The sequence below is a fragment of the Coptis chinensis genome, chromosome 9, assembly GCF_015680905.1.
Source record: "Coptis chinensis isolate HL-2020 chromosome 9, ASM1568090v1, whole genome shotgun sequence".
NCBI classification, from domain to species: domain Eukaryota; kingdom Viridiplantae; phylum Streptophyta; class Magnoliopsida; order Ranunculales; family Ranunculaceae; genus Coptis; species Coptis chinensis.
In genome coordinates, this window is record NC_141464.1 from 84,345,662 (window position 1) to 84,373,262 (window position 27,601).

At 36.4% G+C, this 27,601-nt stretch overlaps 3 protein-coding genes across 5 annotated transcripts; 2 read left to right on the forward strand and 1 right to left on the reverse strand.

Annotated features, from left to right (window-relative positions):
• Positions 1-2,072: 2,072 nt before the first annotated feature.
• Positions 2,073-5,871, forward strand: ARAD1 (Exostosin family protein). The gene is made up of 3 exons (XM_086583164.1): positions 2,073-2,991; positions 4,282-4,647; positions 5,062-5,871. Exons 1-3 carry the CDS (start codon positions 2,176-2,178, stop codon positions 5,239-5,241), a joined length of 1,362 nt encoding a protein of 453 aa, XP_086439290.1. The 5' UTR covers positions 2,073-2,175; the 3' UTR covers positions 5,242-5,871.
• A 1,384-nt stretch (positions 5,872-7,255) lies between these two features.
• LOC147478982 (putative rRNA-processing protein EBP2 homolog) lies at positions 7,256-9,617 on the forward strand. 2 transcript variants are annotated; one of them, XM_086582113.1, is made up of 3 exons: positions 7,256-7,352; positions 7,817-8,712; positions 9,376-9,617. In XM_086582113.1, exons 2-3 carry the CDS (start codon positions 7,874-7,876, stop codon positions 9,377-9,379), a joined length of 843 nt encoding a protein of 280 aa, XP_086438239.1. In that variant the 5' UTR covers positions 7,256-7,352; positions 7,817-7,873; the 3' UTR covers positions 9,380-9,617. The 2 variants fall into 2 exon arrangements, with proteins under 2 accessions (XP_086438239.1, XP_086438238.1); XM_086582112.1 differs by lacking the exons at positions 7,256-7,352; positions 9,376-9,617 and adding an exon at positions 7,515-7,645 and having other exon boundaries at positions 7,817-8,886.
• A 546-nt stretch (positions 9,618-10,163) lies between these two features.
• On the reverse strand, positions 10,164-26,179 carry GRL (transcription activator). 2 transcript variants are annotated; one of them, XM_086582115.1, is made up of 23 exons: positions 25,725-26,179; positions 25,547-25,621; positions 24,994-25,074; positions 24,801-24,881; positions 24,596-24,678; positions 23,382-23,466; positions 22,338-22,463; positions 21,628-21,735; positions 19,924-19,968; positions 19,652-19,794; positions 17,920-18,052; positions 17,437-17,547; positions 17,231-17,309; positions 16,192-16,385; positions 15,703-15,848; positions 14,996-15,077; positions 14,751-14,861; positions 13,949-14,074; positions 13,738-13,877; positions 13,556-13,652; positions 12,138-13,129; positions 11,208-11,420; positions 10,164-10,812 (listed from the first exon to the last, which is right to left on the reverse strand). In XM_086582115.1, the coding sequence occupies exons 1-23, from the start codon at positions 26,130-26,132 to the stop codon at positions 10,320-10,322; spliced, it is 4,152 nt and encodes a 1,383-aa protein (XP_086438241.1). In that variant the 5' UTR covers positions 26,133-26,179; the 3' UTR covers positions 10,164-10,319. The 2 variants fall into 2 exon arrangements, with proteins under 2 accessions (XP_086438241.1, XP_086438240.1); XM_086582114.1 differs by having other exon boundaries at positions 19,652-19,968.
• Between the last annotated feature and the right edge of the window lie 1,422 nt (positions 26,180-27,601).

Consider the following 27,601-nt stretch of genomic DNA (forward strand, 5'->3'; position numbering starts at 1 on the left):
ATGTAGCTCACATCTCATCCCTTCCAGGCCCACAAACTCGAAGTTGCTAGCCCGACCAACAGGGGGCAACAACGGACCCATGAAGACACGGTTCTACTATCTATAATATTGATTAGTAGTCTGCTCAACAACAAAAGAAGACGCATCTGGCCAAGGACCACAACTGGCATGAACTTCATGAACTTGATTTATACTCCACAACTTTGCATCACTAACATCTGGCATGAGAGCACATGGAACTCCATAACGTCCAGTCATCTGCCTCCAACATTTGTCACCACAGTACCAAATCTTACAGTCACGTGCGGCAAAAATAACTCTGTGACGTGGACAACACACAAGCATGCTGCACAACTGGATCGTCAAAGGCGGCAGTAGACAAACGCCAAGGTCTCCACTCAATAGATGACAATGATCTAATATCAATCTAAGCACGAGCCATACAGACATTATTTCTAATCTGCCCTCAGTTACGACTCAAGTGAGGCCCTGACCGACTAGCAAATCTAGGGCTAGTATCATGAATAATGTCTATGTTAGGACAAAGACATCGAAAGTACTCATAAAACCAAATCTCTACAAGTCATGTGAATCCTGCAATTTGAAGACTTCTACTTCCGAATGTCTGTGAAGCTTTATCTAACGCCGATATCAATGTAGCATATACTGAGCTACCCAGGTTATAATCTCTCATAGTATGCAAATCCGATACATAAGCATAATATCCAAGTCGTATCGTAGAATGACCATTGGGAAACAGAACATGCCCAATAAAAAACATCAAAAAAGCCCTAACATACACATCAACACCCTCACTACCAGGCAGAACAGTCAAAGCTAACTCCGCTCGTGTATCAGGATCCAAGAGGGGTATGCGATAGCTTAATACCAGAAGAATCATAAGCATCCGCATCCAAGCGAGGAAAACTCATAAGCATATTACCCATATTCTCATAATTTGTATGAAAAGGTATCGGTTGGCCTATAGTGATACTCAACCCATAAATCATGGTGAAGTCTAGTGGTGTGAACCCTAACTCCGCACAAGAAAAATGAAATGTATGAGTTGTACTCCACCATCTTTCTACTAAAGCTATGACCACTGCCCAATCAGCCTTCTCATAATCAACATCAACCAAAATACCCAAAGGTACACAGAATACTATCTCTAATATATACAAACTCATCCAAACTCTTAATAACCTTCCACCACTCTCTAACACCAAATAAAGCCGATCTATCTCGGTAGTCAATAACATGCTGATATTATGAAAAAAAAAATAATGCGTATAAGATAAATAATTAATTGGTCCAACTCAACTAATTAATGCATAATATTCAAAATATTTAATCAAAACTAATTAATTACCTGAGTATTAGCCACTGCACTCGACACGTATTTTGTATCACGTGTAGAAGACACAACTTGCATATCAAGTGCTTCACCGGGTGCAAATTGCCAATCGAAGTCGTTCATCTGATACTTAAGTACATACGGATGTCTATTAGTCGGTCGCGATCCTCAGCTTCTTCTCCCCCACCATCTTCTTCCCCACCGTATTATAGTTCCTCGAGTTCTTCTCCCCTATCGCCAATGTCGTTTGTGTACTGTCAATCATCACCCTCGAAATGTTCAAAATGATCCATATAAAATTTCAAGAGTTTAGGTAGGTTTTGTTTTTTTTTTACTAAGGAAAGGGTTTATTATAATTGAGAGAAAAGATGAAAGTGGCTGAACCGCGGTTTTGGTCATGCATATATAGAAGTAGCATGCGGTGTTGAGAACACCGCGCGGTTTTTGCAAAACTCCGTGGGCTTGGGCCTGTCAGATGGGCTTTAGTGGCGCGGTTTTGGAAAAACTGCGTGGTCTATATGGCGCAGTTTATCCAAAACCGCGTAGTTTGATGTCGAAAATTTGATATTGCTCCTAAAAATGCTCTTAATGAGTAAGAATCAAATAAAAAATAAAATAATGGCTCTTTGTACTCTGGTTACTTGGGCAATCCTTGGGCTACAAGGCTACAAAGCCCAAAATCCTCACTATATATACAAGCCCAACCCAAAAAGCCCAAAGCCCAAAATCCAAAACAAGAAGTCATTTTCTTCTCCATCCTCAAATCTCTCACCATTAATGGCCTTCCTCAAAACCCTAATTTGACTCCCAAAAAAATCAAAATGGCGCGAAAATCACTACTAAAACCAACAACCCTTGCAACAATTCTCCTCATCATAATCTCATTCTATGCATTCTTCAACACTTTCTTATCCCCTTTCATTAACTCTGACAACACAATCACTCCTTCCAACTTCCCCTTCTTCGAATCCTCTCTTTTAAGCACCCCCATCATATCAGAATCCTCAAATTCACATAAAGTTAGAATCTTTTTATATGATTTACCTAGAAAGTTCACTTATGGTGTTATTGAAAGCTATTTAATTCGTAGTAGTAGTAGTAGTAGTAGTAGTTCAATTGATGATAAATTGAAGTACCCTGGAAATCAGCATTCAGCTGAATGGTACTTATTTTCAGATTTGGTGAATGGGAAAAATTTAGGTGAAATTATTAGAGTTTTGGATCCTGAAGAGGCTGATTTGTTTTATGTACCGTTTTTTTCGTCGTTAAGTTTAGTTGTCAATCCAATTAGGCCAAATGTGGGTGGTGGAAATAGTGGTGGTGTAGTTTATAGTGATGAAGAAATGCAAGAGGGATTAATTGAGTGGTTAGAAGAACAAGTTTATTGGAAAAGGAATAATGGATGGGATCATGTGTTTATATGTCAAGATCCTAATGCTTTGTATAAAGTTGTTGATAGAGTTAAGAATGGGATTCTATTGGTTTCAGATTTCGGAAGGTTGAGAGGGGATCAAGCGTCCTTAATTAAGGATGTGATTTTGCCGTATTCTCATCGGATTAATCCGTTTAATGGGGATGTTGGTGTTGATGGGAGGAAGTCTTTGCTGTTCTTCATGGGAAATCGCTACCGGAAACAGGTAATATGTTTTCTAGCTGCTACATTTGATTATAACGCGTTATTTAGGAAATGACAGTCAATCTGTTTTTATGTAGTATTTGTACTTTTACTTTTGCAACACTATACTATTTTACCAAGTTACATTGACACGGATAGGAAGTCTATGACACGGCGAACTATAAAAAATTGAGGTAAATCACATGCAATATGTGTCCGACACAGACACGTGGATACATATCTGACACGGATTTTTTGCAAATATGGCGTGTCCGTGTAATGTAGTATTTAATTTAGTTGGAAAAAAGCATACAGTGTATAAAAATCAAAGATGGATATAGCTAAGAACAATGCTGATGAAGTTTATAGTTATCAGGCTGTATATATATTACGATAGAAAATTAATGTGAATTTGTTTTTGATGGTACTTTGTTGGTTAATTAGTTCTCAGACTGTATATATTGTCTTAGTTTAGTGGAAAGGAAACACAAACGTGAAAAATCAAATGATGGATATAAATGCTATGAACAATACCTATGAAATTTTATATATTTTTATATAAAAAGCTGCTTTGTCATCCAGAAATGCGAAGGAAAAAACTACTGACTGATAGCCATCCTTAAATCACTACAAAATTGAATGTGAAGTAGTGGAGTAGTGAGGTTCTAATTGAATGTGAAGTCACTACAAAATTTAATTAGTTTGTCTGGCTTATCTTGTAAGACAATTCTGTGTGGGATGCATTAAAACCATAATCAGAGTAGAACTTCTTGTTACATATCCCTTACCTTCTTATTGGCTAATGGAATCAATGTGTTCATAACCACCTCCTGCCCCGGTTTGTACTGATATGTGTGCAGAAGACAATTTTAGAGAATCATTCTGTCCATTTTACTACGTCTGCGAAAAGACGATAGAGTTAATGCCTTGATTATTGTCTTTTACGTACTGGTACTGCTATGAGGCTCCTTTACCTCTCCATTTCTTTTGTTACACCTTCCTTGGTCATGATTGTTCTGAAGATTTGGCTGAGAATTAGTGAACTAGCTGAGTCCAGAAGTTGTTGATATTTATTACACATGGAGATATGACTAAATACCTTAAAAAGTTAAAAGTGACAGATTAGTGACTTACAAGGGCATTCGTGACAGATGCAGATTTTAGATGAGCTAACAATGGAACTTGATAGACAATTTTGCTTCAGATGGCATCAATAGAATGAAATCACAGTTTCAGGGATTTCATCATTGAAACATAGGCAATTTATTGTGTCAATGAGAAATAAAATATGCTGATGATTGCTATATTGTAGGGAGGAAAAATTCGTGACCTGCTTTTTCAAGTGCTCAAGGATCAGGAAGATGTCATAATAAAACATGGGGCCCAGTCAAGGGAGAGTCGTCGCATGGCAACACAAGGGATGCATTCTTCAAAGTTCTGTTTACATCCTGCTGGAGATACACCCTCTGCCTGCCGTCTCTTTGATGCGATAGTGAGTTTGTGCATTCCAGTGATTGTCAGTGATTCTATAGAATTGCCTTTTGAAGATGCCATAGATTACAACAAAATAGCAATATTCGTTGACTCCGATACGGCTATAAAGCCAGGATATCTAGTCGAGATGCTGAGGAAAATAAGCACAAAGAGGATTCTGGAATATCAAAAAGAGCTTAAAGAGGTAAATACAGTTGGCATATTTCATTATTCCAGAGTTTGAAGTTTATCATGGTAATTGCTGTGCATTATTTATATAAATTTGAACCGAATTGAGAAAGGTGCAATATTAGTCATTTGTTAAGCCTTAGGATCTCTGCGTGTCTGTCATATGCATCTTATATTATACTGGGATAGTGGGATTGTGACTTCATGTGTGCATAACCTCTTCCACATGGAACCTATGCATATGTTATAAAGTGCATCCTACTTTTGTTGACATGTTAGTATTAGTTTAATTGAGCTCCTTTATACTCCTATATCATCTATTATGTCTATATATAGAAACTATGTAATTCTGTTTACTATATATTCCCTGATTAGTTCAGACACTTTTTGTGGTCAGCTTACTCAATGTACATTGTTCAATGTGCTTTAGGTGAAGCATTACTTTGAGTACGAGGATCCCAATGGCACGGTGAAAGAGATCTGGCGTCAGGTGTCTTTGAAACTTCCACATGTAAGATTGATGGTAAACCGTGAAAAGCGTCTTGTTAGGAGAGAATTGATTGAACCAGACTGCTCTTGTCTATGTTCGAACAAAACTGGGACTACCTAAACTGTTTAAATGCTGCTAGTCATGCATTCATTTCATATCATTCCAAGGGTCCAAGCTGACCCTCTTAATATTGGTTGAAGGCTGAGACTATCTGAATTGTATAACGTTGCTGTTTGCATAAGACCATCAACCAGAACTTCGAGAGCAAAGGTCTACTCAATCACACCCGAGTCTTCCATCAAATGACAGTTGAAGCTACATTGCAGATCCTTACCACGAAGAATTATCTCCCCTCCTCTTTTTGTTCATTATGTTGCGCCAGTTATTGTGAAAAACCGTGTTTTGTAGTGTAATTAGTGTGTATAGGATAGACAAATAACTACATCAGAGTGATATCGATTTGTTTGTGTATTGATTGTTCTAAATAAATACTGGCAGGTCATGCCTTCAAAGAGCAGTGAGCATACTAGTAGCTTTGGTCTTAACTGCCTATGCTGAGAAATTTGAACTCACATTGATGAAGTTCAATGATGCTCTTGTTTGTAATCTGTTTCAGAATTCTTGTGTGATTGTTCACTATATATGTCTATGTGTTGTCATCTTCAAATTTTCTATAACATGGCTGCAGATAGGCATATATAGCAGTATTAATGAGATGGTATTCTGGGAAAGATTTTTAAATGAGATCAATCACAGGTGTCATTTTCTGAGAGGACAAGTTTCCATAGGGATTATTGTTCAATAAAGAGATACTTGCAGCTTGGATACAGAATTGGCTTGGGGAAACTCAAAGTCCTTTTTCATTTGCTTCAGTCCTTCTCAACTTTTCTATCCTTTGTTGCTTCTCTGAAAAATTCCACTTTTTAGTTTTTTCTTGTTATAATTGAAGTTACATTGCTCTACTTAAGTTTGGCCTTCCTCTTTGATTCCTTGTCAATCCTGAATATTTAACTACTCATCCTAATTTGGCTGTGAAGGGCAACTCTTTTACTCCCATTATGAAGGCAATTGAAATGCATATCCAAAATTGATGATTTTTTGTTTTTCCTCAACGCTCTAAGGGAGATAGATGAACTTTTAATTCATTTTTTCTATCCATTTCTTAAAAAGATATATAAATTTGCACAAAATCACTCACCAAAATTGTCTTTCATGTAGTCGTATTTATAAAACCACTAATAAGTATACATTTTTGGGTGGTCGCATTGTACATTTTTATTCAGCAATTAAGAGTTAACATTTATACTCCATTTTGCAAGACAAGAAGAGATACATAGATTGATTAAAGAAAGTTTAAAAAGTTAACGTACATACTATTTTAAGTTCAAGTCTACTCACATTAAAAACAAATAAAAAAAGTTATGGTCGTATGCTTATCAAGATACATATCTAAAATTGAATATCCTAATAGGTTGTGGACATATCTAGTCAACATGGTCAAGACGAAGTCGAAAAACTATTTTGTGAGTAACTCGAAGACGCGGTCGACTCAAACAACATGGTCACAAAAAGTATGAGTTGACCTAACCTTAAATTAAAAATAAATCAAAATAATATTAAAAAACTCAATTTTTTCATTTTTTCATTTTATTAAGATTTATGACATGTTTTTAAAGTTTGATTAGGAAATATTAAACTTAATTTTGTAGCTATTTATCTTTAATAGTTTTGAATTTATGAATGTTGATACATTTAATTTAGTTTTTAATGTTTAATTGAGTGAGCGGAGCAAACGATCTTGGCAGAAGGGGAGCTATACGGACAAAAACCAACTTGGTTGGTTTCTATCTGTCTGTTCTCAACTTTTCTCTCATTTTTCTTCGTCCCCAATACTCTTTCCCTTCAAGCATCTCTCTCTTCCCGATCACCCAACTCTCTCTCTCCCCTACAGCTCGAGTATAGCAAAACTTCGATATACTTGGATTATATAAAATAAAATTATAAATATTAATTAATTTACATGTTTTTGCCACGTATGCCCTACTTTTTTGAGATATAACCGGCCCATATATCAGTTGCCATACTTTTAGCTATGGGCCACAAAACTTTCGTTACGGGCTATTGGCCTCATAGGTTTGTATACACTCTAAAACTAAAAGAAACAAGTGTTTATATTATGCGCCATCTTTTTCCTTGTCCTCAAAACCTGCTCTGCCTCTACACAAGCCCAAGTAAGTTTTTCTATGTTTAATGTTTTTTTTTAATCTGTCTCTCAAATTTGAAGATTGACTCTAATAAAATGGTTAAGATTGATATACAGTATTAGAATTATATAATGGCGTTGTTCAATTTCATTTTAGTTTGAAATTCTGAATGGGCTGTAAGGCAACAACATAGGAATGTGTTTTAAATCTTCTTTTATCCCTTAAAGTGTGTATCTTTTTGTTCTTTAAGTTTGTTGTACTGATTTATAACACTAAAAACTTGATCTTTAGTCGTTGCCTCATTGTTCTTTTTGGTTCATGTTTTAAGTTTGCTCTTTTGTCCCTTAAAGTGTATATCTTTTGTTCTTAAGTTTGTTGTACTGATTTATAACACTAAAGACTTGATCTTTAGTTGTTGATGACAAGACACTCAGACACAAAGCATTGCACAAATAGTGTAATCCTCACTGATGCTTCATTTTTTGGTTCAGATAAATTTCTTGTTTGACTAAGATGAATGTGCATGGAAAAAACCTGTGGATGATGACATGGGGGATTATAGGGAAGATGAATCAGCCTCGGAATCAGAATTAGAAGATGAGGAAGTGAGGTTGGATGAACCATCCAAGAGATCTATATACAATAAGGACGGTCTGCTTGAGAAGCGCGAAGATATAAGCTGGCCAGATAATGTTGAGTGGATTCACAAACTGACTGTTGATGTCAACAAAGAGGAAAAGGTGGATGTAAATGATGACCTTGCTCGTGAACTTGTTTTCTACACCCAGGGATTAGAAGGAACTAGGAAGGCATTTGAAAAGCTTCAGAAATTGGGGCTTCCTTTTCTAAGGCCGTCTGACTATTATGCTGAGATGGTGAAGACAGACACTCACATGGAGAAGGTTAAAAGCCGTTTGTTAGTGGAGAAGAAAAATATAGAGGAAGCTGAGGAGCGGAGGAAAGCTAGAGAGGCTAAGAAGATATCTAAAGAGGTTCAAGCCCAAAAGACGAAAGAGAGATCCAAGCAAAAGAAAGAAGAGATTGAATCTGTTAAGAAGTGGAGGAAGCAGAGGCAGAAGAGCGGATTTGCTGGCGGGGAAAATGGTGAAGACATCAGTTTACCTTTTGAGGATGGGAAAGGTTTTGAAAGGACACAGAAGGGGAGGCGTAATGTGGCTCCAGGAGATAGGTCAGGTGGAATGGGAAGACAAGGTGGTGGCAAGGGAGGAAAAGGGATGGACAAGAAGAGGAATAGCAGAGACCACAGGGATACCAAGTTCGGCTTTGGTGGGAGGAAAGGTATGAAGAAGCAGAACACAGCTGATGCAACAAATGAGTTTAAAGGATTCAACAAAGGTGATTTCTCAGGGAGTAAGAAAAGGAAGAGGTGATTGAATGGCTAATCTTGTTTTTGTTTCTTATGAAAATGCTTTGTTGCAGTGCTTATCTATAAGTAGGTTTTTGGCAAATTCAACTTATTTTTGTAGTCTTAAAACTTTCAGTTCGAGTTTTTGTTTTTCAATTCCTTCATATGTATCTTTTAATGGATTTTTTTGTTCTATTGTTTTGGTGGATTCATTTTCCTGCATTCTGTTATCCAGGCATAGGCATGTATTGGTACAAATACAAAGCCCATTCTGAAATGTTTTACATGATTTTTTTTTAACAGGGAGTAACAACAATATTTCAGTTTGATTTCCCTCTCTTTTTGTTCATTATGTTGAGCCAGTTATTGTGTAAAACCTTGTTGTGTAGTGGAATTAGTGCGTATAGGGTAGACAAATAACTACACCAGAGTGATAGCGATTTGTTTGTGTATCGATCTATTGAAATACTGGCAGGTCATGCCTTCAAAGAGCAGTGAGCATGCTAGTATAGTAGTATGAGCCTCATTGGCGCAGTAGCTTTGCTCTTAACTGCTTATCCTTAGAAATTTGAACTCACATTGATGAAGTTCAATAATTCCCTTGTTTGTAATCTGTTTAAAATTCTTGCGTGATTGTTCACAATGTGTTGTGTGATTTCCCAATAACATGGCCTTTATCTACAGATAATCATATAGCAGTATTAGTGAGTTGGTATTCTGGGAAGGATATTCAAATGAGATCGGTCACAGGTGCCATTTTCTGAGAAGACAAGTTTGCACAAAGATTATTGTTCAGTAGATACTTGTGACTAGCGCTTAACTTTTCTATTTTATCGTGTTATAGAAGTAAACCCAAGGGTATTGCTAGCTGAATAATGCTTTACTTGAGTAATACTGAGCTATGGCCGGTTGTCCACTTGCAAAAATGTGGTCTTTTCAACACAAAACACAGGACTATCATCCTTATAACGCTGGTGAAATCCATCAAAACTATGACCAACTTCCTACACCAGCACTTCTTCAGAGGTTACAATATCTGCCCACTCCTAAGCAGGACTAACAAGTAACACCCATAATCATCAAATATGTTGTCAGTGTGTGTATATCAATTGGAGCAGTACCTTGAAATAGCATCTCATTCTGTGTATAAACTAGTGTATAAACAAGTGGAGCGATCATGTCAGATGATTGTGGCGCGTGAATAAGGGGCTCTGGCTAGTGGTGGGTCAAATCCAACCTGTGTTATTTATTTGGGTAGTGTCCTCTCACCACGGGTTAAAAAATTCATTCTGATTACGAATAAGCCCCATGTTGTATTGGATGGGGAGCGGCGTAGATTTTTTTTTTTTTTTTTTTTTTTTTTTCTAGTGAAAAACTCATATTCCTCATTACAAGCAACCACTATGTTGTATAATGGAAAAGAGGAAAAACTCATATTCCTCAGACATTTGGAGACAAATACGCACAGTAAACAACCAGGGAAGAAATGTGGTTTCATATAATCAAAGGACAAACACACTGAAATTATAATGAGCCCATGGCAAAGGTGTAAAACCATTATTTACAAGTAGAAGAAAGGGAAACATACAACTAAGGAAAATTTGGAATTACACAAAACAATTACCACCTTATTTGTACAACAAAGGACCAGACCTTGACACTGCAAACCTAGGCAATGGACTAGGACCCATGCTAGCTGAGGTTGAGCCTTCAACATACTTTACTTTTCTGCTTGAACTGTAGTCCAAGGGCCCAGAGCGCCGAGTGTCACGCTTTTTGTTGTTGTCACTGGTGTGTGTGTTTCCATTGTAGGCGTCATAAAGCTGCTCCTGACTTTGAGATGCTTTAAAATAACCTGAATCATGAGAACTTGCCTGAGGTGTTGAATCGCCAAAGTTCTGCTTGAATGAAGGAGATGCATGTGCAAGGGAGACAATTGGCGATTGTCGAGGTGATGGGCTTAGTAGTGCCAGCTGAGTGGATGGATTATTTGAGTAGTACTGGCTATATATTGAACGGAGGATAGAGTAAGGAACGTGGGTTTCAAGTGTACTTCTTGGTAGGTAGGGAGAGAGCTCACATAGCTGGTCTAAGAAAATCAGCTTCGCCACAAGGTGGGACCTGCCAGAGAGGGACACAGAGTCAAACTTTCTAGCACAACTCTGTTACAGAAAGGAACAATAAAATATAATCCGATACTTCAAAACCATTCTTGTGTACAGCTAACTATATGTGTCATGGAAATATAAGTGAAACGTAAACTAAGGACTAATCAATCATAAACTTTTGAGTAAAGATAAGTCAGACTCCGTGACTTAAGCGAAGAACTCCATGCAAAATTGTGCAACGAGAGATTAAGTACTTTTTTTTATGAGTCATGTATGGGTAGTGTCTTACTCAAGAAGGCAGATGTCCGAATCACTTAAGCATCGATAGAAAATTTAGATATTTTATCTCTAGGAGATTTGGCAGAACTCCAAGTTTTTTACTAATGACTATAACCACACTCAAGCTACCTGTTATTTTCACTCCAAGAGTCCAGTATAATCCCAGAAGAGCATTTCACGAAGAGCTGCATCGTGGACTTTATATTTGCTTCAGGTAAAAGGCGACTTTGCATTTCAGGCTCTAAACTCTCGTTAGCATTCTCATTCGAGACAGACTCTTTCTGTTGTTGTTCCCTCTCCAATCTGACAAATTCACTCCCTGCAATCACCGCGTTGATGCACCTGCAGCAGTAAAGTTGTTCGCAAATATCATATTTGACCTGATTTGACTAGATAATAACTGACTCTACAGGTTTCAGGTTAAGAATATAGAAGGATGCATCATAACGAGGTATGGCAAGGATCCTCAGTTTTTTACTGTATCAAAAGTATATCAAACACCCAGAGAGGACATAACACTTAAATGATGATCTCTGTCTAACTTTTTTTTAGAATATATCTATCAAATAAAGACACAGAAACTCCGACTTGGGTGCAAAATGTCAGACATAGACTCTTAATTTATTAGACAATTTTCATTAAAGTGTGTGGATTGTGACCCTGGCCAACACTGCAGATCCCTGGGAGCGGAGTGTCCCTGTTAGTTAGGTCTCTCCTACGATGATCAGTTGATTGCAACCATCAACCAATCTTATTCTCTTAGGACAAGGGAAACACAAGACCCAGAAACAGGCCAATGTATCAAGGATGAGAAATTACATGACCTGGAAACAGGTCAATGTCACATGGACAACACTGCTGGAATATCTAATCCAAGTGATATCTGGGCCAGAAGATCTATGTGTTAATGTCATGAACACCCCTTCATGAAGTACTTGATGCATTATGACAGTTCAACATTCAGAAAGAATTCAGTATCAGGTGATGGGATGTGTGGGAGGGAGTTGGGACATTCAATGGGATAGTAGAAACTAGAAAGCACTATACGACTAGTCAAACCTCGCCAAGCAGTGAATATTGTTGTTGAATCCCCCGGTTTCCACATTAAAGGCTGTTGTATTCCACACATGGGATGTCATGAAGGCAGCAAATAGATACGGAAGCAAGTTCCATGAACCATCATTGGCACTCCCCACATCTTCCAAAATTGACCTCACCCACTCTGCATCATGATCACAAACCACACCCACACTATTGGCTACCCACCTCAACCTTTTAACTTCTGCCTTCTCAGGTACTCCATCAGGTAAATGGTTAGCAACCCCAGATAGCAGAGAAAATATTAAAGGTGCACCTTCTTCCAGTACAGCTCCAGCAGCCTTTGCCAAGAGCAGATCAAAAGCTACTGCTTGCCCTGCCTGAATGCAGAATCCAACTGCTGTATCCATGTCTACAATCTGCTTCAAATTGTTTTCTCTTTCTATCCGGTCACCAGAAAGCATGGCCCCAGCAGCAGCTTCAAGTGCCTCACGGTTTGATCTTAGTGCTATGTCAATGCAGTTCAAGAGTGCAGCAGTATGTTCTTTCATCATTCTGTCAATTCTGTCAATACCATAGCCACCAAAAATACGAATGAAAGCTTTCAATTCTCTGAGATCTGTGACAGACTCTGCAAAATACCCGCCTACAGGCCTAGTGCTGCGGAAGCACTGGTGGATCGGGGCAAACAGGATTCCAGCGCCAGATACATCTTTGATGATATTTTCAATGTACCAGTTGCATACGGCTTCAATGGCAGACCCATTTTGCTGATCTACTGCTTTCTCAAATAAGTGTAGGGAAGAAACGGGTCCAGAAAAAGTCTCTGTTAATAGAACTTCTCTAATACCTTGAGTAAGGTCCATGCTTATGTGTTGCTCTGCTAGGTGGACTATGCTGATATGTCTGTGGATTAGAGCCTCCATCACAGAAGGCCGCTGAAGATCATTGTCAGTTTTTAGTACTGCAAGCAGTCTCCTCCTAAAGTTTCCAAGGATGCATTCTCTCATGTACTGCAAAAGGAACAATGGAGGTATTATGCTTGAATGACTACCATTTGAGAGGGTGGATGTAATCTAAACATAAATTGCAAAAATTATCCATCAGGACATACACGTCGACTGATTGACTCAAGATAACAATTAAACAGGATAAATATCAATTGTGAAGTACTCTAAAGCACTATCTTAACTTCTTGTAAATATGAGACAAGAATGACCTTTTCAACTTTACATGAATTCATACCAAAAAAATAAAATAAAACAAAATCACATGGCTCATAAATTAATAAATGGGAAAATAGACCACCGTTACACAGTTTAGAGATGGCAAACAGAAAATAGATCTAGGTGTCATTTCAGTACAGCTACAAGTCGCATACTTTCTGAGTAGAAATATAAAAGCGCTTGGAAAAAAGATTGAGGAAATGGGAGCTTCACCTCTCTCAGAACAAATACGTGATTTAATACGCATATTGGCTCCATATCGTTTAAAACAGAGCACAAGTTTGTCAATCTCTGCATTGCAGCCTCTAACCTGCAGTGCCCAACACCAAACGAGTATGAGCAAATTTCACCCCAACCCTTCCTCCTTTTAATATAGGATGTGATGGAATGGTTACATTTTGATAGAATTGTTATTTTCAGGGAAGCTTTCTTGGCCCGGCAATGGTAAACCAGCATAGCCTTTTGGAGATTTTGCAGAAGGGGTTGAGAATTTTGTTGCATAATTCATGTGAATAGCTGCCTTCTCTGGAAGAAGCTGAAAGTATCTAGAAAGTTAGTTTAAAAAATATGGCTGCACTGAATTGAAATGTAAAGAAGGGTAGTAACCTGAGAATCAAGCATGCCAAATCCTCCTTCAGAATCAAGGATATTTACCAGACCTTCCAAACCACCCATTATTGACTCAATAAGAGATTCAACATATAAAACTGCATCTCGGCCAATTTTAGTTACCTGAAATTAAGCAAGATAGCAGGCACTATCATCACATGACACATCTAGTATCTTCAAACTACACCTACTATTAGAAGAAAGGTTTCGAATCTAATGATGGATTCAACCAGTGATACACTGGTAGAATTGCGTGCAGTATTACAATAAGAAGCCTCAATAATAAACAAACACAGGATGTTTTGACAGTGATACATCAGATTAATCATCAAGGTGATCCTCCTTTCAGAAATGCATCATCCAAACCCATTGAGGCACTTAGTCTCATTTCGGGTGAAGGCCTCAGTTCCTCGTAGATTACAGGGATAAAAAAAAAATACCTGTGAGTGCACGTAGGGTTGGGTCCCTGCACTCAAGGAGTGAAGGATTTTTTACTTTTTTTCATCCAACGAGATTAAGTTACATGAATGATTGATTAATGGTTTATTTGGAGATTACATCTTGATATGTAATATCATTTTGTATCTATTTCTTATTTAATAGTTACAAATTGACTTATGGGATTAAATCATATTCAGCTTTCGGACACCCTCTCTGGAGTTCAAAGTGCAGGCCACATGCAAAGCTCCATGTGTGGGCCTTCATGCATGTAACACCTATGGAATATTTTAGTACCCGACTTGTGAAAGTTATCCAGACATGGCATTTCAGTGAAGAAAAAGGATCAACAAAAGGATACCTCCTCCAGAACAATCATTGAGGCACAATCTGGAAAACTACTAGCAACCCCAAGCCACGCACAGCAATGTTGTGGACGTCCCTCGGGTCCAAACATAGTGTTCCTGAATACCTGATTAAGAAAAATTACTCCAGATCCTGTCACAACTGCATAGTTTTTCTCTATAGAACAACATAGTAAACACGAAGAAAGGTAAAAACAAGAATATAAACACATTGCCGATAAAGATAAAATAATTTGCTTACTGCAGTAAGATGGTGATGGTAAAAATATAGCCTTTTCAGACTCCCGTGCTTCGATAACTGAGATTCAAGTTCATCAACACATCTGTAAGATGAAGTTTGTAGATAAACAGTATAAGTATGATAGGCCTGTAACAGTCTATCTGCATTTATAGATACAAGCAAAGAGACTCTTCTCTTAATATGCTTGATGATTTTAAAACAAAAAAGAAGTTACCACTTCAAAAGAAAGTAAGCTGACAGCTGCCTTGTATGCTGCTTTAATGTTTCAATATTTGCTTAGGCACTGAACACTATGTAATAATCACGTTTTAATAGAGAGGAAGGTTCCAACTTATATCCCCGGTGAAAACTCCTTATGAGATAGATTTGTGACTATTTGATGAAAAAAATTTATCATAACAAATACTTAACATGCAATTGAATTTTTATTAGGCGCTCGATGCATGACCTACATAAATTAGGTAAAAGCTCTTCCTAACTGCTAAGCCGCTGAAAATTGTGATAGAATAAGACTATAACATAAACTGTCTGGTCTTATTCAGAACCATAGATTTAACATTTTGTAGTCCCTAACTGATTGAATTGAGCATCAAAATCATATTAACATAGATACATCCATTGAGAATATGCTTCCAACTTTGCACTGAGATAAGTAATGCCAATGCAAGTAATCTAAGACGGTGCAAAGAAAAAAATTGAATAAGCACCTGGACCAGATATAAGCAGCATTTCCTTCTGACAGCAGACCTTCCTTCCCAGTAGAGATTGTGGCCTTCTCCAAGTGTCTGATGTTTATAGAGGACCGAGAAGAAGTGACCATCATTAGTATTGACAACCAATCTTTACGCAAGTCCTGAAAATAATGAACAAACGGTGTGATGGATGTACATAACTCTTTCAAAAAGTGGATTTGTGCTATGAAAGGGAGGAAAATTTGGAAGTACGCAAAGTATGTAAAGTTGTAAACAGGCCAGGAAATGGAGCTAACAGAATCCAGCCTCTTATGTCACTTTGTACAAAAAAAGCAACAGATGAGCTTCTTAGAAAAAGGTTAATATGTTGAAATATTTGCTAATTTGTTATTCGAAAGTGGTGAAGGTCAGAAGGTAAAAGTTGGACATACATGAAATGCGACCAAATATCAAACAGAAACAACATCAAAAAGAAAAATGGGACCGTGTGCATAGATTTCTTACGGATAGGTTACATGTAATGCCAGATATATTTTCACCATGTGGCTTTGGTATGTTCTCAAGTCGTTGGACCATCTGCTGAAAAAGTCCTTTCAAAGTTGCATCTAGGTCAAGAGCTACCATGCCAGGAGTACCCAGTAAAAATCGTATTCTTCCAGCGCAGGAAGATAAGTATGATAAGGCATAACCTCTTATTGCTGCATACAAATATGAATAGTATGAATTATTCGTGGATTTGGTAGTTACAGTGTTTCTACGAGATCTAACTGCACGAAATGCCTAATTCAGCTATTTGCGAAGTGAGAAAACTAATTTGGAAAAACAGCGGCATTCAAAAGTGAATAAGTATCAACGAAATAAGAAAGATTAAGAAACCAACTCCAAATGAAATAAAACTCATGAAAATAATATATATCCAGATATTAATCAATAAATGGATATAGTTGAGGTGTTTAGATTTTGAGAGTCATCTAGTGTGTAATATAGTAACACTTTCTAAGTTTTGATTAAAATAGTCAGTTCCTTTTAGAATGTATCACAACACATCGAAATTCAAAAGTATCGAGTATTGACATATATCGGTAATATCGCAATGCATTGAACTTTTATAGTTTTATGTTTCATGTGGGTCTCTTGAGAAACCGATCATGTTGTGACATACGTTGCATCCTTATACCAATAAACTTTCAACAATGATTGATAGCACGAATTTCACTTTACTTCTTCAACATCTAATTTTACAATCTCAAAGGTCCAGATGATCATGTAACATAACTAACAAACAAGTTACTTAGATATGAGTTTTCTGTTTTTATGTGCTATTGTGAGACATTGTACTTATACCAACATGTTAAGTGATTGATAAGGCAAAAAGAAGATCATAATGCATGCTCTCTGACATCATGTTGGCAATGGCCAGTCATATGATCGGAAAGCGTTAAGGCATAATGAAACTATTTCCTATACCAAACAAGTGGGACAAGTATGTATCACACTATCACTTCTACTCGATGTGCTGCTTCATAAAAGAACTTAAACTAACCTGCAATGTATTTGCGTACTAAGCAACAAAGACGGTCCATTCCATCCAACAAATAACCTATAGTTGGATCGCTAGGATCCTGCAAAACAATATTGAAAAGAGTTGCAGATGTTAATTGATCAGCTGGCTAATCGAAGACAATCCGAAACCCGTTTCTGAAAGGAACCATCAGACTTGACAAATATATGACAAATATAATGACTTACAATTTCAACAGATACAACTCGCACGGTCTTAGATTTTGATGATGCGATTCCGACGTGTTGAAAGTACCAGATAATTTCACATTGAACTAAAGCCAATGCAGAAAATACCATCTGTAGAGAAACAAGTTATTGTTGATAGTACTAATGCAAATGTTGCAATGTAGATGAGAGAATGCTGAATAAACATCTAGAAAGAATCAGAAACTTTTCCCTATTACCCTCCGCATGGAGAAATGATGAAACAGAAACTTTGGAGCCCCAAGAGTATAACTGACAGATTGGATGATTACATATCATAAAAAAAAGACAGATTGGATGATCAAAATACTACTTTGGACTTGGACACAATATAATGATTAGCAAGAAACTTTTGAGCCCAAGAGAACAAAGTTGCAACCTCATATACTAGATGCAAAGGAGAGGAAGTGTATAATAAAAATGCTTACACATGTATATAACTTGAAGTAAGGAGTCAAGACTTACCTGAATGTTAGGAGCCAATAAACTTGGCTGGTCAGTGAAGAAAAGAACCATTCTTCCAATTTCTTGTTTCAATAGTATTCTCCTTTCACGGTGTATAACGTCACATGATATTAAAGCCTGCTCATGCACTTCACTGAAATTTATCAACCAGTAAACCATGTAAGTGCAAATGGAAACATATCAATTTTGGGACTCCAGTTCACTAGCATTTTCCAAAAAAAGACATAAGAAAATGGGGAGTTTTATGCAGTAGGATTGTGCTGCTTATTGTAACACCACATAAGCTAAAAGCCTAAAACCACACGGTGATGGCTCGAAATCGCAACCGCAAACGTGGGAGACATGTTGCTGTACCCGGGGGCAGGGAGCCAGCCTCGCAGAACAATCTTAAACACCCGGATTGAAAATAAAAGCTCCCCAAAGTACACAATAGCATTTCTCCACCAAACCTTCAAGTGAAGTGCTAAACATCCTACATGACCCGCCAAATTTTGATGGTGCATATGAGACGGCCTAAATAGCCATTGCAAAGTTGTATTTCCCACAAACTTCAAAAAAAAATTACCGTAATGCCCAGAAACAGATACTGTCATACTAATTGTTGAAATTAAATCCCACACCAGGTATCTAAAGCCTCGCACAACACACTCATTGCCAATTGGTTTTGAATTGGATGCCCAAATTTAAAATAGTATCAGAATATGCTATTTCTCTAGCCCAAGATCCCGTGTACTCCACGCAACCCAATTAAAAATTGTCCACGTGTTTGACTCAAGATAAGCCACAGGTGAGGGTGCGTGTTGAGATTATAATCTCATGTCGGGTATCTAAAGCCTAGCATAACAATTTATAAGTCCTGGGGCCTTTCCACTCATTGCCAACTGGTTTTGAGTTGGATGCCCAAATTTAGTACTAATAACTAAGCTAGTATGGCATATATTGTTACAAAACTAAATTTTCCTAATATGCAGGACATGGATTTTTATATCATTGTCCTTCATAATGACAAAGATGTGCACTTTATTTTCCAAGCTAATGATTTTTTTCTTGTAATAAACTAATTTACTTCCACACTGATGTACATGGCGCATACCATTTGAAACCAACGGAAAAGTATAGCTGCTACAATGAGAAGGCAACACTGTGTGCCTCTCTATCAATGGAAATAGTCATTTAGAGGTAAAAAGACTAGACTGATGGAAATTAGACACCATCTCCTAAAATGGATTGCGCTGTGAGATATTTTTAATAACAAGAGAGCCAACACGGCCGTCATGATCCGAAGGATAATCTACCAAACAATAACAACTTTTAAGAGCTTGTGTATCATAGCATTCAACAGATTAACTGTAGCTTGTGTATCATGGTATGCAACAGATCAACTGTGATAACACTTTCAGTTATCCACCCAACAGATTCAATTGAGTCAAGGGATAAAAATATGAAACCAGTTTCCTGTGGATCTAAGGAATTTTAAGGAATGAAACTCAAAGACACCCGGTGCTGAAATGAAAACTAAAGTCAATAACGATCAGTTGTACTTAAATCAAGGAGGGACAGTAAAACTCAGTTTAGAAAAAACGTGAAACAATGTATACAATCAAGAAACTCATTTAAACGCAGGCAAAAAGAAACAACCTGTTTTCATTCTATTAGCAAATATTTAAGCAGAATTTATTTATGCATCTTTTAGGAAAATAGCAAGTACGAGTGTTAATCTGAGAAGACATACCTTATCATCTTCTCAACCTGCTTTGCAACACTGTATTCTAGATCTGCTTCTTTTTGCTTCGCACGTCCAGATTTTGCCATCTTTTTCGATTCTAATATCCGTGGTAATACATGTAACTGATAATCCTCATGTAATAGTATATGCTGCATGAGTAAAGTTTCAATGAGAGACTTTAAATAACAATTTTTTTTCTGTGTCTGGTAATAAGGATCATTATATAACAATGCGAACCAAATTTTTAATCCTTTAACTGGACAAAGATAAAAACTCACCTCATCCCTAAACAATGTCAAAACCAAATTCTCCTTGAGTACAACCTGAAAAATGAGAACAAGAATACGTTAAGATACAGACTCCAAATGAAGAAATTCCAACATCTTGCCTTTAGACCGGATAAACTGATTATTTCTAACAAAAACGATAAAATTTATTCAGGGAGACTGATATCCCACGTAAATGTTGCTCCCTCAAGAGATTTAACATTAAACAAAGCATTTTAAGAGCACTGCATTCCATGATTCATTGGAAGTCAAGTGGGCCATGTGCTTTTGGGCATTCTTTTCAAGTTTCACTGGGTTCATCATACGGGAGATGCTACAGCTTTGTGTTTCCTATGTATGTTCCTTTTAGATTCTAAAAAGAGGAGAATATTAACAAACTATTATGTTTTCGGTGGGAAAAGGTAATGGTACATCATATATAAGCACAGCAAATACGAAGCAGTAGGATGAGATATCATACAGGTATACAGCAGCAATAAAAGAGCAACTCCAAAAACGTAAAAGATATACACTACAACTCGCTGTGGGCATCCCAAAAGTAGCTCCAACCTGAACACAAAAGCTCCGAAAGGAGTCTGGCATTCCTCCCAGAGATGGAGATAAAATAATGAACCCATATCTCAACATAAACCTTGCTAATATTCAACATATTTAACATAATGAAAAAGTAGATCACATATACGTTTTAGACTAGGTTACATTGACACGGGCACGCGTGTCGGTGTCCAACACGGATACGGGGTGTCGGATACGGCGAGCAGTTGAAGATCGACACGGGAACACGGAAAGGAATAATTAATTGATTTTTTAATAATTATAAATTTATTAAATTAGATGGTAAATCAGAAATTCGAGGTAAATTAAATACAATATGTGTCCGACACGGACACGTGGATATGTATCCGACACAGATTTTTTTCAAAATATGGCGTGTCCATGTAACCTAGGTTTTAGACTTTAGACAAGACCCCTGCTCAAGTTATTGCATAAATATCATTATGGCCAACTTGCCTAAACTTACAATGCACTGACAAGCATATATGCCTTTCTACTTGGGACTCGATTGCAAACTTTGTAAAGAGCTGCTGTAGTAGCTTTTGCATGGAAGCCCCCACCTTGTGGAGGACAGTGAATGAAAAATGGTAAAAATAATCTGATGCAAGAACCATATTAAGTTATAGCATCCATCAGGAAACACACAACACATCAGCCAAAATATATGACCATTTTGTATGCCCAAAGTGCCAACTCTTTTTTGTCATGTGATGTTTTTCTAACTTATTGTGAAGCATCAGTTAAACATAATGTCTTGGAATCAAATGATCTTGCCTCTAAATGGTCTAAGGGGTTCAATTGTAGATGGGATGTCTTTGTCAATAAAGAAGCTAGGTCCCTGCCTCCCTGTTTTAAGTCTGTTGCTTCTTTGCTCTAAATGAAAACTTTGATGCAACTATTGTAAGGGTAGTGTGAACCTCTCACACTGATATTCTAATACAGTATTGTTTTATCGACCAAAAAAAAAAATATGTTGCTTCTTTGTTCTAAATGAAAACTTTTGTGCAATGAGTAAAGATGAATAAATAAATAAATACAGAGCATAAACAACAAAAGAGTATGAAGAACAGCAGGGAAAAAAAATAAAGATAAAAAAAAAAAAATAGAGAGCATATAACACGAAATAAATTAATTAATTACCAATGCAATATCGATGCTTGTCACACGAAGAAGTTCATCAGGACAAACAAGATATCCAAAAAGAACCCATTCCCGATAATATGTAACATTTGCTAAATCTTGAGCCCTCTGCAAAATAAGGTGCATTACAAATGCAAAAACATAGTCAAAAGTTTGACCAATGTATATCAAGATGTAGGATAAGCTACCCGTTCTATAGTTGCGCAAGAAACATAAATTCATTTATTTTAGTATTGTCTTGAACAGTTCTATTAAGAGTAGTAATTTTTAGTTTGTGTCAACTAGAATTGGAATTAGTTCCTATTTTCAAATATATGCTTGGAGTCCAAGGAGCCTTATCTCTGGATATGGCTTACCCCTATTGTTTTGTAATCAACATTATAATTATTATCAAATGAATTTAAGTTTACTTTATTTGGAGCATCTATCATTCTTATTATCTCTTTTCTACTCTAAACTCTTCATTTTCTTCTTTTATCAAAGGAGCCACTATTCTAGGTTCTTATATTAAAATTGATCCACCACCACCATAAACTTTGATTCACCTACTATTCTTAATAAAACACTTCAAGACAATAATAAAATAAATGGATTTCTATTTCTTGCGCAGCTATAGAATAGATATATGTTCCTACAGCATAACATGACGAAGGTTTCTGCTTATGGGTGTTAATGAAATTTAAATATATGTGGTAGCAAAACACACTTACCATAGGGTGAGCAGAATTTGTCAGTATGTCTGGATAACGAGGATGAAATGGACTTAAAAACCCTTCATTTCTCAACTTCTTTGTATCTGTTGATAGAAAAATAATGGGACCAACGGCCTCCAAAACCTGGAAAAGGAAATTTGTTTATTCAACTACTCCACAAAATTTGAACTGATGAAAACACTTTGTATGCATTAAAGCCATAGAAAGTTAGTAATAAAGATTCATTCATTGTAGATTTGCTTTTCAAAAATTAGGGGCATACACGATGAAGCAAGTACAACTATTGAATGAGGTGTCTTAAGAAAGAATACTTACATGTAGGTATGTGCACATTGTATACAAATGTGTGTGTGTTTGTCCATACATATATCTACAATTTTACATGTGTAGGTATGATAAATGCTAATAGAGAACCCTATGTGGTGAGCTGCACTAGTGCCATCTCCTAGCGGAGGCGAAATAAAAAACAAATTTTCTTTAACGGGTGGAAATGTTAGAATGAGCTGATCTTCTATGAAGATGATCTCCATAATGAAAGGATGATCTTACACTAAATAGTAAAAACATTCTATCAGTTTCAGTTATCTCCATATAGGCCCTGTGGAGGTGTGTGCGAACAGATGTCACTATAAGACGCGTCTCCTAATCCAGAAACCGTCATAGACACATACATATACACACAATCTTGCCATTCTAACATGAATGATGGGTGGTCAAAATGGCATGCATGAATATTAAAGGTCGCACACACTTTCTCCACCAATAAGCATTAGATGCATAAACTAACAAACATCTTATAAAAAAAACACTATGAACCAAAAGTTGCCAATCAAATTTATCATGACTTTGTGAAGAAACATTTCCAATCTTAGTAGGATATAAAGGTGCCGACTAGCAAAGTTGGTAAAACCTTTGGGTGATGATACCAGAGGTCTGGGGGTCAAACCCCGCTAGCATCAAAGAGTTACTGATCTCATTTAAAACAGGCTTGCCAATAAAAAAAACAAAAACGTCTACAAATTGAAGGATGAAGCATATGACCTCTCCAATACGTGGGCTGACAAAATTAAGGTCCTCCTGCAATCCTTTTAGTGGTGGATCATAAGAGTCGATGTACTGAACCAACCTGCAGTTGAAAAATGATAAAAAGGTGTGACAATTTTTATTTCTTAGGACACTGACAATTGAATAGTGAAATAAAACTAATCATCAGTAATCCAACGCAAAATTCATGCCTCAGTTAACCAGAACAAAGAGCTAAACATAGGAATTAATGTTATGTCAAACACTCTCTAGTCTTACCCACTCCCAAGTCTCAACCTTTCAATGTGAAGTGTCCATGATAAAGTTTATTCATGGCTTATTCATTATGTAACAGGACATGATTCTCACTTCAAATATATTTATGGCGAAAAAAAACAAAAAACAAAAAAATAATTATAGACCACTAATGTAGTGTCCATGGCCCTGCTATTGGCTACCTATTTTTCCTCCCTTTCCATTTATTTTACACATACATCGTCTAATAGCTTCTGTCTTGGAAATTTTTGTTATGTGAATTGGACTATAAATTATTCTAAATTTCTAACCGGAGCCAACCACTAGGAGTTAAACTCTTGTGGGTGATAACATGGACATGTAATAAGAAGAATCTGTTTGCTAAACATAGTGCAAAGTTTTGGTTTCGAGATTCTACTCTCATATATTGACGAACTGTGATACTTAAGTTGCTGCTTTTGGGATAAGAACCAAAATCAGTGAGAGGCGTAGCAAACAGAAATTGGTTGCAACTCAATGAGGAAGAGCAAGAATAGTTTTACTGCATATACCTTCAATTGGTCAACTTGGGGATCGGATTACTGGGCTAAAATCGATTTATGCTATCACCTAGCAATACGGAGGTGTTCTTAAGGGACATTGTTTTCTTTCTTAGCTATCAAAATGTTAATCTGACTGAAAATTCTTATAAAGTCTCTTCTTCGTAATTTTCCCTCTTCCCTAATTCCATAAATAAAAAAAATAAATAAAACCTTCTAAACATTCCAAGTTGGATACAAAGTATTTTTATAATAACTTCAATCTTCAGTATGCCACATCAACTGAAATATCTCCAAATTACAGTGAAGAACAGTTAAGTTTCAGCAAAATTGAACAAATTTCACATTTCACCGAACAAGGCGTAGTATTATAAGCCAACAAGAACTTAGTCATTTAATTGTAATTACAAACATGAATAAGCCAGAAAAAGCTCCTACCTATGATAAAAGTCACAGTCTCGACCATTCTTTAACATCGCATGCATAAGGTTATACATTTGCAACATCATTTTTCTTGGTAGCTGTGATGAGAACACCAATTTTTATCATAAGTGATAGATAAAACACCAAAAAAAAAACATTAGAATGAAGAGGGAAAAAGATAAACATCTAGGTAGGATTATAACATGAACTGAAGCCTTGCCTTCTCAGAGAATAAGTTGACACGAACGAAGGAGCAAAACAAATCCATAAATGCATGAAGGATCAGTGAGTTTTGATGTGGCTGAAAAATAATTTGCAATGTCATTAGAGATTATCAAGTCAAAAACCTTCAGGCATTATGTCTAACTCTACATAAGCATCATGCACATTAGAAGAACATTTCAACAACTTACCAGCAACGTAATGACGGTACTGCTTAGATCCAATATAAGTCGTAGTGCTTGTTCCCGAAACGACATTAAATCAAGAAGCAGCTGATCAATGCCACAGAAAATTGACCAAGTAAATAAACAAACGGTTGTGACCTACAGACCTAGAACATTAGATAGTTTGCCCAAAAATGTGTTGCAAAAATACTCTCTAAAAGTTGGGTTTGTTGAAGCAGTCTTTATTAAGTTGTTCCTGTCTTACTTGGACATCAACCAGTATAAATAGTTTTGGGTGGGGGTCCTCTAATGCATCAACACATTTGTGTTTTTCTTTTTTCCTGAAAGTGTAATTAGATATAGTCCAATGTTTCTACTTCTTTACAAAATACTTCCAACTTTAAACTTTGCCATTCCAATACACTAGGCTCATGCACTAATTTTGATCCCCACACATCTAGCACGATTGTGATATACCATAAGTTCCATAGAACCTTTCTTTTTTTCAATTCCACAAACAAAATATACCACCAATAAGCATAAACAGATGAATAGCATGTTAGTGGATCTGAGTACATACCGTGACCCATGGTTCTAAACTTTGAAAATACACTTCTGCATTATCATGGACAGCATCTAGAGCAAGCTTGTCGATCTACATTTATTTATGTTCCACGAGAGACGAAATAGTCAGTTCTCAATTTCATTAACAAGACAAATCTAGCACCCAAACAAAAAATTAAAGGAACAACTCTTACCCTTTCTAGTTGCAATTTGCTAGGATGCTCTGGGAACTTCTTTGAAACCAGCAGACAAATTTTCGGATGATTTGGAATGACGCCCGCTTTCCAAAACTCTTCCGAGAACACATGTGAAACAGGGTCAGGATAACCCAGTATCTGGTTCAACCAATACATCTTAGCCAACAAACCTTCTGCGACTTCGGTGAGTTGTACTATTGAATGCATATTTAAACCTTTCTGGGATCTACCAAACTCCTGTGTCTGTCCTTCTGAACTTACAGGCTTCCAAGACGATGACGTAGCAGGCGAATTCACTTCAGGAGTCAAGTATTCAGACCATCTAGTTGGTCCATCCCCTTCCCTCGATCTTGCAGAAGTCGGGGATGCATCCTCAGACACAAACTGTTGTCTTGATTTCGCCATGATCTAAGTCTTCAAACCTTTAACAAAAATTTGCTCCAAATCAATAACTGTTACTCTACAAACTATATATATAAAAAAATTCTTTCACAGTTTCCTCATAATCGAAACCCTTTTTTTTTTTCTTTTTGATTTTGTTTAGCATTACAAGTTCTAGGTTTGAACTATAGTTCAGCTCAAACGCTTTGGTTCACTTATTCCTCCAATGTGAGAGCCCATAATAGACAAATTTCAAGACACATTTGCAGAGAATATAGATTGAAGATACTGTTGTATAACTAAATCTTCAAACTCTCTAAAAATGTAACTTCAAATCATTATTCATCACTCCATATACTATCACTAAGCTTCCCATTGTACAAGCATTGATGTGTGCACATCACTAGATCAACATATAACTATAAAAGAATCATTCTTTTCAACTTTTTCTAACAATATGCATCAAATTACGACATTTGGCACTAGCCCATCCTTATATTTTAAGTGGCATTTGTAAAAAAAAGTAAAAAAAAACAGTATAAATGAAGATAAAATGAGAAAGGTCCAATGTGAGAGCCCATAATAGACAAATTTCAAGACGCATTTGCAGAGAATAGAGATTGAAGACACTGTTGTAAACTAAATCTTAAACTCTCTAAAAATGAACCTTTGAAATCATTATTCATCAACCATATACTGGTCATGAGATCTGAATGATTGATGTGTGAGAAAACTTGGTTGGTTTTATAACTATAAAATAATCATTCTTTTCTGACTTTTTCTAACAATATGCATCCAATTTCGACATTTGGACTGTTTTTCCTTATATTTTAAGTGGCATTTGTAAAAAAAAGTAAAAAAAAAACAGTATAAATGAAGATAAAAGGAGAAAGAATGAACCTTTTGAAAGAAACATCAACATTTCAAGTGTTTCGAGTTGGACATGAGATCTGAATGAGTCAAAATACAAAAATGTTGGTTGGTTTTGGTTAGTTAAATAATAGTGAGTGGGCTGAGTGGTGTTATGGTTAGCTCCATTTTCAGCTCTTGACTGTTTTTCTTCTTTTTTTTTACTTTGTAATTACTATATATGGGATTTAGATTTGGTGATCCAAGGAGTATACTATATATTTTGTGTCGAAATACCAAAGTTTCAGCTGTATTTCGAAATACGAGATTCGAAAATACTAGTATTTTGGTAACTTCATGTATATATACTAATTGTTTGGTAACTTAATTGCCCCAATCTTCATATGTGTTAGAATACAAATTGTTAAGGTTGGTACCATAATATCACAATTAAATTCACCTAAACATGTGTGTGTGAAAAGTAGGTCTTCGCATAGCACAAGAAAAATAAAATTATTGTCCATGATAGTCATGGTTTTAGTTTATTCAAATTCAATTTTGATTGGAGAATGTAAATGGAATCAAATGGATTTTTTTGTAGGGATTTATGTTGGAACTCTAGATAGAGTGTGAGATATGAGTTC

Bases quoted from the DNA above. Each gene is read 5' to 3' on its own strand.
- ARAD1 (XM_086583164.1), top strand. From the start codon at position 2,176: ATGGCGCGAAAATCACTACTAAAACCAACAACCCTTGCAACAATTCTC. The intron at 2,992-4,281 runs GTAATATGTTTT...GCTATATTGTAG, and splicing joins GAAATCGCTACCGGAAACAG to GGAGGAAAAATTCGTGACCT. The intron at 4,648-5,061 runs GTAAATACAGTT...AATGTGCTTTAG, and splicing joins ATCAAAAAGAGCTTAAAGAG to GTGAAGCATTACTTTGAGTA.
- LOC147478982 (XM_086582113.1), top strand. From the start codon at position 7,874: ATGGGGGATTATAGGGAAGATGAATCAGCCTCGGAATCAGAATTAGAA.
- GRL (XM_086582114.1), bottom strand. From the start codon at position 26,132: ATGGCGAAATCAAGACAACAGTTTGTGTCTGAGGATGCATCCCCGACT. The intron at 18,053-19,651 runs GTATGTCTTCTC...GATAAATTTCAG, and splicing joins CAGGTTGAGAAGATGATAAG to TGAAGTGCATGAGCAGGCTT. The intron at 14,862-14,995 runs GTAAGCAAATTA...TTTCTTAATCAG, and splicing joins ACCATCACCATCTTACTGCA to GTATTCAGGAACACTATGTT.